The sequence below is a fragment of the Rhineura floridana genome, chromosome 19 (genome assembly GCF_030035675.1).
Source record: "Rhineura floridana isolate rRhiFlo1 chromosome 19, rRhiFlo1.hap2, whole genome shotgun sequence".
In the NCBI taxonomy this organism is placed as follows: Eukaryota; Metazoa; Chordata; class Lepidosauria; order Squamata; family Rhineuridae; genus Rhineura; species Rhineura floridana.
The window spans coordinates 26073549-26085960 of NC_084498.1; the positions used below are offsets into that span (position 1 = coordinate 26073549).

At 44.6% G+C, this 12412-nt stretch overlaps 1 protein-coding gene across 4 annotated transcripts in view; it reads right to left on the reverse strand.

Moving 5' to 3' along the window:
* Nucleotides 1-9011: 9011 nt before the first annotated feature.
* Nucleotides 9012-12412, reverse strand: part of MORC2 (MORC family CW-type zinc finger 2) — a 52599-nt gene continuing 49198 nt past the window's right edge. For all 4 annotated transcript variants that reach the window (XM_061603227.1, XM_061603228.1, XM_061603229.1 and 1 more), the window contains 2 exons: nucleotides 10393-10581; nucleotides 9012-9336 (listed from right to left, as the gene is read on the reverse strand). In XM_061603227.1, the coding sequence (XP_061459211.1) occupies nucleotides 9268-9336; nucleotides 10393-10581 (258 nt within the window). In that variant the 3' untranslated portion in view covers nucleotides 9012-9267. The remainder of the gene's footprint in view (nucleotides 9337-10392; nucleotides 10582-12412) is intronic.

Genomic DNA, 12412 nt, shown 5'->3' on the forward strand with positions numbered 1-12412 from the left:
TGGCTCTCCAGATGTTGGTCTCCAACTCTGATCAACCCCAGCCAGCATTGCCACTGGTCAGGGAGCTGGAGTGCAGCAATATCTGGAGAGCCACAGGTTAAGTCACCTGATTTACAGAAAAACATACACATTAATTGCCTGCTCCAGCAAATGGTGGGGAACCTTTTTCAGACCAAGGGCTGCATTCGCTGCTAGGAAACATTCAGACCAAGGGCCACACAGAATCACAGAACAGTAGAGTTGGAAGGGGCCTATAAGGCCATCAAGTCCAACCCCCTGCTCAATGCAGGAATCCAGTTCAAAGTATGCCAGTAATGAGCAAAAGTTGGTAGAATAATTAATACAAATTTTGCTTTTTACAATGAGTTACTTTCTATACACTCCCCTCTCCATGCTCCATCCAGGCAGAGAATAAAACAAATTCAGTTCCTGAGCAGTGGAGAAGAGTCTTGGGTGTTTCAAGGGCACAAAAGAGTGTGGCTGTCTTCATCTGGGATATATTTGTGTACGTGTGTGCCTGCGCATGGGGTGTGCTGTCACCTCTACCCTTTTCAAAGCCTGCAAATTGAATGCAATCTGGTTTCTTAACAGCTCCCCAATTGCTCTCTGCAGGTCAGTCTGAGGCCTGGCTGTCTCTGAGGAGGTGTGAAAGGAGTTCTTCAGTGAGAGATTTGGGGACTTTTCACTTTCATGTGTGAAAAAAGAGAGATCTCCCACGTTTTGGCAAAGTTAGGGCTAAGAAACATCTAGCATGTGGAGGTAGGGTATTGCTGGACCCAACACAGATTTAGGAATACTCCCATCCTTGCAGGAACCAGGTAGGGACTTCACAACACACAACGAAAAACACAGATTCGCACTTCTCTGAATTTTGCAATGCAGTTCTGCAGCCAAGTGATGTGTACACAAATGTATATAGTAGGCTAAAGTGTGCATAAACACCCGTATGTTAGTGAAATGGACATGCAAAGGTGCATTATATTCAGAGAAACTGTGTAGTAAAAATGTGAGTATAAAGCAAAATTGCATTACAAAATGCGTGTGTTATGAGACGTCCGCACTAAAATGCTGTTGAATTTTCACGAGGCCTTTTTTTAAATTGCAAAATGCAGAGAATTGAACTTGATTCTAATGGACAGACTTGCCCAGCCCTAGAACCAGGCTCCTTTGCTGCATGCACATGCAGTGCGCTGATGCAGCAACATGGCAACACAGGAAGAGGTGCGGAGCCTGCACTGGTGATGGGGAGGGTGCTCCCTCTCCGTGATTTGTGACAGGATCGGGTTGTTGGGTGCACACTCTGTGACCTGATGCTAGTGCAGTTCACTTCAGTGGGAGCTATACCCACCCAGACTCGGTTGCAGGGGCCCTCGGCCAGTGCCTAACCTGGCCATCCGCTGGCACTGAGCCTCATGGGACATACCCTTTGGCATGGTGGGCCAGTGTACCCCAGGGAGGCAAATTGGGTTATGTGGGTAAACACATGGTTTGTGATGACCTGTTGACTACCATGTAGGCTGCCCTTTGGATTTTCAGCCTCAGTCTGGGTCTGACTGGAGCTGTAGATATCTGGAGGTCACCCCATTTGGGAAGACTGATCCATAATTGTGTAATTGCATAAAACCTGCAGCCTGCTCTCCCCATCAGCAACAACCCCGCCTCTTTGCACTCTGTGTGTGGACAAGCGATTTCTTCCTCCTGTCCCTCATCTGTTTGCCATTCCCTGCCCACTGTTTGCTTTACTCGCTGAGGAGGTCTCGGGGAGGATAATCCAAACCATTGATCTTGGATTCGCACTCTCCAGCTCCTATTAACACCTTGGCTACCTGAGATCAGAGGATCCCCACCCTATGGCAGTGCACCCCTCCCACACTCAGCACTGCCCATTTGTCAGGTCTGCCCCCTCTTCCCACGACCCACCCCATCCCCCTCACAGCAGCTTCCTTGCCTCAGTCCTAACTCACTATCCATAATTGGTTTGCCTGCCTTGTGTTTATAATAATAATAATAATAAACTTTAATTTATAGGCCGCCTATCTGGCCGATGGCCACTCTAGGCGGCGTACAATAAAGCACAATAAAATACATCTGACTTTCAGTTCTTTTTAATACTGTTTGCAAAACCTTTTCATGTTATAATATAGGCAGTCTGTATTTGAATAGAAGGTAAGCAGGAGACAGAGCAGGGTTTCTTAACCTGGGTCCATGGATGGGCTTTAGGGGGTCCATGAACCGGGCACAAAACATAAATCAATTTCCAATGCAATGAAATAAAATTTATTTGTGTACAGGGGTGTCCACAGTTTTCATCAGATTCTCAAAGGGGTCCCTAACCCCAAACAGGTTAATTAACCACTGACATACAGCAACCTTTGCCAACCTGGTGCCTGCCAGCTGTTTTGGACTACAACTCCCATCAGCCTCAGCATCTCTACCAGTTTCGATTTTGGGTTTATTATTGCATTTCTATCCTGCCTTTCCTCCACGGAGCTCAAGGTGGCCTACATAATTCTCCCCCTCTCCATTTTATCCTCACAACAACCCTGTGAGGTAGGTTGGGCTGAGAGGCAATGATTGGCTCACGGCCGAGAGAGGATCTGAACCCTGGTCTCCCAGGTTGTAGTCCGACACTCTAACCACTACACCACACTGACAAATGCTGGCATAGAGGGAGCCTGTCTTTCAAAGGGGCTGCAGAACTGTGTGTGTGTGTGTGTTGGGACCCCCAGTCTGAGGTGTAAGAAGATTCTTAAACGCTTTTGCTGCAACAGACTAACCCTCTGGAAGTTCTTACATAGCGCTGGGCTAGATGGACTGGCTGGCTTCTACTTTCCAGGGTGTGTTTGCACTCATGTGGGAAGCAGGGAACGTTTGGTGTCAACGCTTCCACTCCATGCTAAGGGGAAGGAAGCAAATGGGCTGTCAATGAGGGGGGAATTGTGCATGGGGGGGTCATAAAGAGGGATGCTACGGCCTGGTGAGACGCACCAGGAGCATTGAAACTGGTGGGGCAGCCATACCCCTCCAGACCCAAAGAAGAGTGAGCAAAGCCCCCAGAGGAGTTGCAGAGACTGGTGTGCACCGCAGATAGTGTGCTGGAGGGCTGCTGATGTGAGGCCGAGGGCTACAGCATGCCTTCTGCTACCAGGGAAACCGGTGCCTGGGCTGCACACTGAAGGCGAGGGCTGGCATGGCAAAATGCTCCTCCATAGGTGGGAAAAAGCCCTGCACACAGAAAACTAGCTTGTCAAGGTAGACACCTTTCTCTTTAACAGGCAACTTTTCTAACTGAAGGGATTCTGTGGGGGTATATATTGAGCTTTTCATTACACAAGCTCTTACTATATAGCTGAAGAGCATCTCCTTGTGCTTTATCATACAGAGACACTCTATGCTGCTCTTAATCGTACAGAGACGCTCACTCTGAGAAAAGCAGAGTGCATCTGGATGGCACAACTGAAGACTTAAGAGTCATTGGGGCTTGGATATGGCTGCATTGCAGAAGAGCTTTAGACCATTTTTCTCAAAACGCTGAATCCGCAGCAGCATTATTTATTAATATAAATTGGCTCTCTGAGACCCATGCACAAGGAGAGGCACTTCTTCAACTATATCCCACTGAAGAAGACTTTAGAAGTTGAATTGTGCATCAGGCGTGTCTTCTGAAATACATCTCCTCTAAACAGTCTTTTATCTTCTGGATTTCAAAGTTTTAGTCCGTCATACTTTTTCATTTAATTTCTGTGGTGCTGTTAACATTTGAAAGACGTATTTGGTCAGCACAGCTGGATATTTTAGGACATTCGTGTCCAACGCAGTTGCCACATGTGGCAAAATAGCTATTGATCTTTGGCAAATTGGTGCTTTACTTCTACCACCTATTTTCTAAAATAAATTTTAAATACAATTCTTTTACACATGTACCAGTTCAAAATAGTGTCCACCCTCTGCCCTCAACAATAGACTGGGAGGAAGGGCTGGATATAAATTAAATAAATACTACTACTACTACAAATAATAATTTTCCTTGGGTCATATATGCTGCAAAATGCACCGTGACACAGTTTTCATCTCTCTCAAGAGCTTATTTACCTTCTTTCTTTGGAGAGGCATCTTTTCAAGACAAATGTGATTTTACTTCAAACACTCAACATTTGAAAGATGATCCAACTTTTATGATGTGGACTTTTAAATCCAAGCAAGTTTGGTGTTCTAAATACAGTTATTCCAAAACTGTTTTTTTATTTTTGGGTCAGCATGGCTCTGTGAATCAACTTTTTCTGGGGCAAAAATGGTGAAATTGAAATATAGGTCACAGATATTGGATGAAAATTTGGCGGTAGAGTTGAGATGAGTCTAACTGATTTTATGCATGGTTTCCCAACCCTACTTAATGAAAAGATATGCTCGATTTCTCACTAATTCTATCAATATATAATTCAAAACATTGTCTATTTTTTCTACCCTTAGAATCAGTTTTTGTTTTTGGTTATGGGGTGAAATTGTTAACACATTCGCCACAGTTTTGGCAAGTATGATAAAACTGTTGGACACCACTGTTTTAGAACACACAGTGTGGTATTACACACTATGCCTTCTTTGCAGTGTTGTGAAAACATCGATTGCTTGGTTATCACTGTACATTCCATTTTGGCCACCAGCCAGAGACCCATTTTTTGGAAACGTTTTAAAAATTCTTTCACACCTATGAGACAGCAACACATTTGTTTAGACCTTGACTCGATTCACTCATTTGCATGTCAAGAGTGCTCACGGAGCGGCGCTCTCATGCACCTTCCCTGGGAATCCTGCTGTCAGAGACACCTGCATGCTCCTTCCAGTAGCATCTTCCCAAGAGAGCCGAGGGGGAATGCCAGAATTGCCAACAAGGGCCCAGTGTCCAAAACGCAGCAGGAAACTTGGCAAGCCCTTGAAGGCTCAACCCAGGCAGGAGCCCCCCCCCCCCAAAGTCTCCTCCTGGCATAGGGAAATAGCAGTTGCGGAGGTTTCTTGCAAGGGCTCCTGCCGCAGAGCAGGGAAGAGGAATCAGTGGGAAGAAGGAAGAATCCTTGCTTATCTCTGAAGGAAGCCTCAATGACACGGCACAGAGGCGGAGGGCAGGCATACCTCTAGCTTCACAGGAGGTTGTTGTGGTGATGGAAGCAGCCTGTAACTGGGGGCAGGGAAGAGAAGACCTCCAGAAGGCACTGCTGCTGAGCTCAGGTTCTGGGGAAAGCTTGCTGTGTGGACAACTGCTTTATTTGCCTATCTTATCAACAGGAGGAGGAGGGGAAGACTCTTTCATCAATTCAAGTGCTGTTCTGGGCAGCTGCACCATACACCTTCTGGGCAGCACAGAGCAGCCACTGTAAAAGGGGGTTCAGTGATGATAAAGGAGGGGGGATGTCTTAGAGGCAAGGTCCAGCTGGGAAAGTCTACAAAAGAGAATCAATGTACTAGTGTGCCGGGTTTTTTTTTGAGGGGAATGTCTTTCAGCTTGCAGTGGCTGCATTTGAGATGCCTTTATATGCACCTACCTATAATCTCAATGCTGTGTAAAAACAAAGGCTGCTAACGCGGGACGAACTCTTCAACTGCTGTACTGATTAGTCATAAGTGCCTTCCCTGCCCTTCACCATGCGGAAGTTCTGTTATGTTTTTAAGTGAGAGCCATTTGCCATACTTCATTGTAGCACTGTTTTAGGGATGCACCACTTCAATCTCTCCAAGATGTAGCTCCCATCAACCCTTGCTGCCACAAGCAGATGACCAACTAAAGCATGTGTGGGAGATCTTTGGCCCTCCAGATGTTACTGAACTACAACTCTCATCATCATACTTGCTAGGGCTGATGGGAGTTGTAGTTCAGCAACATCTGGAGGGCCAAAGGCTCCTCACTTCTGAACTAAAGTCTTGTTTTGGAAGCCTGTGTTTTCTTCCATGTGCCTTAGCTTCAAGTCTCCTCTGATCTATGGTCTTTGATAAATTGTGCATATAATAGGGCGTGCTTCTGTTCCTGTTGTTACCGGGGTAAGATTTGAAAATAAAGAATGGTAAAGGCTGCTATGCAGATGTTGGCAAGACTGCCTTCCTTCCAGAGGAAAGAACTCAAGACTAGCATCTAGCATTTTACGGTTAGGCAGCCTGAGAACATGTTTTAGGCAGGATGGGATACACATTTTGAAATTAAGAACTTTTACTTCCTTCAGTCCCGTGACTCCCATCAGTGGCTATTCCCACCTAGTTGCTGTTTATTTATTAAATTTATTAGTTGATGGGCTAACAACAGGAGGGCTCTGGGATCCAGCCTGACTTGGACCAAGTGAGAGTCCCACTGCAAGCACTGCACAGTGTCACATTTTAAGTGAACCTGTCTGAAATCTGCCTTGCTTCATTCAACCATATGTCGTTTCCTTTTGCCTGGTACCTATTAGATTGGAAAAGGCACCTAGTCTGTTCTTTGTAACACTTTTTAAGGTCCCAGGGCAAGGGGCTGCAGCCTTTTCCAATACAGTACAGCCCCCGGCGGGTTAGGGACCAGGCCCCCACTGTAAAGCGGAAATTGCCATAAAGTGGAACCCATTGACTATAATGGGTCACATAGCGCGAAAATGCTGCAAAAGCACAAAATTGGCTTTAAAACGGGGAATTTCCCTTAATTGAAAGCCGCCGCATCAGCAGAACGCCAGAAAACAGAACACTGTAAAGTGGGGCCCTACTGTAGTTGGGTCCCCAGATGCTGCTGAACTACAGTTCCCATAATTCCAGGCAATTGACCATGTTGGCTGGGGCTGATGGGAGTCGTAGTCCAACATCTGGGTTGGGACCAGCTGGGTTGAAGGCAATATTTTAAAGTGTATTTTAACAGTATTTCACTATTATCTTGTATTTTGGACGTTGTTTGGTTCTTTTTATTGTTTCGTTTGTTTTTTGATTTATTGTACTTACACACTGTGCTTGTTTTATCTTTTATGTACACCGCCCAGAGAGCCTTCGGGCTTAGGGTGGTATATAAATAAAATAAAATAAATAAAATAAAAATATGAAGAAGCACCCTGGCTGAAGCCTCTCATCAAAGTCCACAGGGGAGGGGGCCTGGGAAGCTCTCTGCACCAACACTGAGATGGCAAAGTAGAAATGTAATTAAAAAAAATGGCAATCACAAACATGTCCCAGGCCAGTGAGTGAAAATATAAATACAAATAAAAATCCTGACTAATTTGGCATACTGACTTTAGGAACTTCATACCGATGACATAATCTCATAATACTGAAGACACGGCTAGGCTCTGACATAGCACCAGAACATGTTTGCACTGAGAATCTGCTTGTGGGACTAGTCTGCTCACACAAACCTATCAGAACTTCACAGTTCCTCTTTGGAAAAAAACAAAAACAAAACAGGAGTTGCTTTTTTCACTCTTTTGCTGAAGAGGCAGCTGTGGCCTTGTATGATTTCATGCCTCCTCAACCCTCTGCTCACACAAGCCATTTATTTCCTCCCGCCCCTCCCATGAGCCTCACTGCCTCATGAAAGCCAGCTCTTAGTCACTTCAAAGGTTCACAGCAACCCCTTTTTCCATATTTAGCACAGGGCACAGGTGAGGGCCTTGCTTTGTCCACCTTAACAGCATGACTGAATCAGTCTCTCCACAGGAAGTCTCTGCATGAAGGTTGAAGTCTCCGCACCATTCTACAGAAAAAAAGAGAAAGGACCCATTTCTCTTCTTGGGATGATCCCTCTGGGAACTGCTGCTGAGCCTTGTTGGTGTCTTAATCAGAACTGGGGAAAAGATTATTTTTTCCTCACGTTGCTTCGATGCTTGTAGCAGCTGTGGGGTCAGCTCAGTTTGCAATGCTTCTGCACTTGCTGACTACTCCTTTGAGACAGAGCCTCTTTTCCTGTTTTTTGGCTTGATGCTAAAGTTTATTATTACTGTTTTTAAAAAAAAGAGAAGCAGCAACAGAAGCAACAAGGGAGACTATTTTTGAATCCCATTTCCCCCCTGTATTCTATTGAATTCTGCCGTTATTCAGAGACTGATTCACAGTCAGCTGTGTTTGCCTGCAAAGGGCCTCCTTGTCCAGGGATTTTGTGTGGGGGAACAGTATCATTCAAAAAAATAAAGAACCCACCAAACCATTGGAAATCACCATATGTTAGGTCATCCCCACACACCCCTTTTAAGGGACTATTTCCCTGTAAGAAGAATACGCTGATCTGTGTGATCGTTTAGCAGTCTGGTAAAATCTGACCTGGAGTGATACTGTGAACTCCATCTTTATTAACACAATCGCTTGCTAATGCTTGGTCTCATTTGTTCTTAACAAGGGGCAGAGGCGCTTAGAGTCTTTATAAAGGACAAAATGCTCTGCCTTCTCCAAAGTCAGAACATTTGCTCCTTGAAGCGGCAGCAGCTCCTGCAAGGCCTGAAACCTTGGGTGATTCCCATTTTTAATTGAAGATGCTGGCACCAAATGCATGAGCTCTACTGAGGAACTAAATGAAGGGTTCTACCACCAGCTCTTTCTCCCTGTAAGCCAGAGAAGAAGAGCGTTAAAGGCTCCCTGAAGATTAACAAGATTAGTCCTTGTCCCCTGTACAAAGGACTCCCAAGAGAACCTATCAGGCTGATGGTGCGACAGGGTGCTCAAGGTTTAACGCTGATCAGAATCCCTATGGCATCAGTGTGAGTAAAAAGGTCCAGCCTGCCTCCAAGCTCTCTTTTGGGTTGAGCAATGCTGCCCTCTGTCAGCCAAGATTCACTTTTCCACTCCTGCACAAGGAATGCTTCCTGGCTGTGGAGAGTTTATGCTTGACATTTGTTTTCACCTTCTTCCGGCAAAGGAACAGCCACAGGTGAGAGACAGGTAGGATTGCCCTTGTGCTGCCTGCAAAATTTGTTTTAGCTCTAGCGTTATCTCTTCATTAACAAGCACGATCCACCACGTGCTTAAGCTTACAGAGGCCGCACAGCAAATCCTCACATAATACCAAAAAATGCTTCAGGTTTTGTACGATTATTTTTCTTTTTACAAAATATATATAAACAAAAAGTTAAAAACCTTCAATAGCACTGTTGCTTCTTACACTGTATATGTAAAAAAAGTAATAAGAACAAGTTGTACGCCAATTCACACTAAGACAGTACACATGGCCTCGGCCACACCTCTACACATTGCCCTGGGCTGCTCCCTCTACACATATTGATTTCCTGGGGGACTGAGTTCTTGAAGATTCCACACTGGTGCAGAAATCTGGCCTGGTCAGTCTCCCCTCGTGATCAGGTCCTCAATGTAAGCATCCAGCTCATCATCTGTATTGAAATCGATGTCCTGAAACCAGAAAAAGAAGGGAGAAATAGTACTGTACCTGTTAGCTCAATGCCTATGTGTGAAATAAGAAGACATTCCTACCCAAGAGTGAGACTACATCTGGACCCTTTTAGTGCCTTGGCTTTTAAATTTTTTTTTTTAATGTGGTTACACATGCACAGGAACTCCTTGTTAAATAGGATCACCTTGAACAGGTGTGTCTGGAAGCACAAGAGACCAGGGGCAGTATTTAAGAATTATATAGTAGTAACTTTATACCATCTAAATAATCAGAAGCAAGATCTATCCATGTGTAAGGGCCTACATGCCAATATCCTCATTTAATGAGGGCTACAAAGATTTTAGCACCTAGCTTAAACTATCGACGGCTACATCCATAAAGCTTTATTAGAAAACAGTGATAATCAGTTAATAATACTAATCACTCTCCAAACATTAGCAACAGTACCCTAAATGGTGCACTGTGGTGTAGTTTTAGAATGCTGGACTGAGACATGGGAGGCCAAGTGTTCAAATCCTCACTCAGCCATCAAGACCACTGGGTGACTTTGGCCAGTCACTGATTGTCAGCCTAACCTACCTCACAGGGTTGCTGTTAGGATAAAATGGAGAAGGGGAGAACCACTGTGCTCCTTGGACAAAAGGGGGTATATACGTGTAATAATAATAATAATAATAATAATAATGGATGTCAAGAAAGCATCTGATACAGTAGAGTGACTGGTGTGCTGGCAGAAGGTGATGGGAGGTGCAGTTGAAAAACACTGGAGGACACCAGGTTAAAAATACGTGCAGGTTTTTGAGATTCTGCAGTGTCTACAAGATTCTGTCTGATGCAGTTTTGTGATTATGAGCATGGAAGCAGATTCCTACATCTCCTTATAGCCAGACACAAAAGGGGAACAGCAAGGAAATATGCAGAACTGCAGCAGGAGTTTGTGTTCATTTCAGTGGAGTAGATGCAACAGAAGTTCTTGGCATATTATATTTAAATAAAAAGTTAAAATTAAAAACGTGCTCAGGTCTTTCTGTGATTCTGCCTGAGGCCTCACTTGCCTCTTGTACTTTTTGGAGCAGTGCTACTATGTTAGTCCTGAGCTTCTGGAGTTTCTCCTTGGTCTCTGTGAGCTTCTGTTCCTGGACGCGAAGCCTCTCCTCAGACGCTTTTGCTTGGGCATTTGCCCGTGTCTGGTAGGAGTTGCATAGGTTCTGCAGACCCATCTCGTACTGCTTGAAGTACTCTTTCTGTGGGGGAAGCAGACACAGGAGAGCTGATTCTACGGCTACGAGGAAAGCAACGTGTACTTGCACAGCAAGAGAAGCGCTGACCACCTTACGAGTCACTCCCAGCATCACAAAAGAACAAGGACCGAATGAGTCAAAGGACAGAATTGCGTAAAGTAGTATTTTTAACGAAGCAACCTATTTTGCACCTGTTACTCTGTGGAACAGAATCAGCAACTACAGCCTAAACAATGAGGTTTTACCTCCCTTACTTTCAGACTGCAGGATTCTCATCAAGGTGTTCTCCTCTCCAACTCACTGGAAGCCAGAGGACTCATTAAAAACACTTGTAAGTAAGCAGTTGGATTTGCCTCTAGGTCCAATAATCTTACCACCACGCCCAGCTTCAAACATCGCATCCAACACTACTCATTCCTTCTAACACGGGACTTGGGGGTCTGGGGCCTGTCAGCCAGGCCCTGAGACAAGGCAGTGGTTTCTGCATACTTGAGGAATACCTTGTGTACACAAAATATTATTTATTGATTGATTGATTTATATCCCACCCTTCCTCCCAGCAGGAGCCCAGGGTGGCAAACAAAAGCACTAAAAACACTTTAAAACATCATAAAAACAGACTTTGAAATACATTAAAACAAAACATCTTTAAAAACATTTTTTTTTTAAAGTTAAGAACATATTTTTGAAAAGAAGGTTTAACAACATATTAAAAAGCAATTCCAACACAGACGCAGACTGTGTAAGGTCTCAACTCAAGAAAAGATTTTCAACAGGTTCCGAAAGGACAACTGTGTCTAAATTGACAGGCAAAAGCTGGAGCCCAAATAGTCCCAACAAGAACCCATGCTCAGTGGCATCAGTTGGGCGACAGGTAAAAAAAGGAAGCACTGAGGCAGTGAACTGGTAGTCAGGGGGCGATGCACACCATGAGGTTGAACTCCCCTCCCCGTGGGCGTTTCCAGGACTGCCATACCTGCTGTAACACAATGAAGTGCAGCAGGGAGAGTTTCAGGAGAGTAAGACGGGGGAAAAGTCTACATTTTTCCTCCTGAACAGTGTCATAAGGCTCCTGTTTGGGGACGGGGATACGCTGCAACTTTTTGCTGCAATTCTTATCCAATTTCTCTTATTTAGTGATTCTCTTTAAATAATATCCATGTCTGTCAGAAGCAACAGATCCAATTTGAATTAAAAATGTCAATTTTGTTGCGGAAGCCTTTGCTTTTGCCGATATTAAAATGAGATTTTTCCTACCAATTTTGGTTTTTCCAGCAATGGCTGCCCTCTGCTGGCTAAATCGTGTCTGGAAAATAGTTCACATCCTCTCATCTGCTACGGGCCTATCTAAGCTAACAAGTCCCATGGCTTCTTCCAGAGTCCTGGGAAAGGAAGATTGAACCCTGTTTTATGTGTTTAAATTCCCTGAATTCCTGTTTTATTTGTTTTTATGCAGCTGCTGTATTTGCTCTATTTTTGTTTTAATGATATTGTTTGTTTTTATTTTGTATACATCAGATGTCCAATTTGTGCCACTCAGGATGAATGGGAAGTTGATGAGAAAATCATGTTCCAGGAAGCATGGCAGGGTTCTCTAGAGATCCTGGATTGCTTGATGTCTGGGCCAGGATCCAGGTATATGCCCAAATAAGGATAGATGTGGCCCCCTTGGAGGCAGAGATGTGTCCCCACAGGTGCTCACGGGGCTAAGGCTAGTCCAAAGGTACATGGCCGCGTATTGGCTGCTGATACTTTTTGTATGTGAATCTGAGGAACCTCCTGTGTAGATTGGACTAACCCATCAGTAACAGGTGACTCCTTCACCTGAAATGGA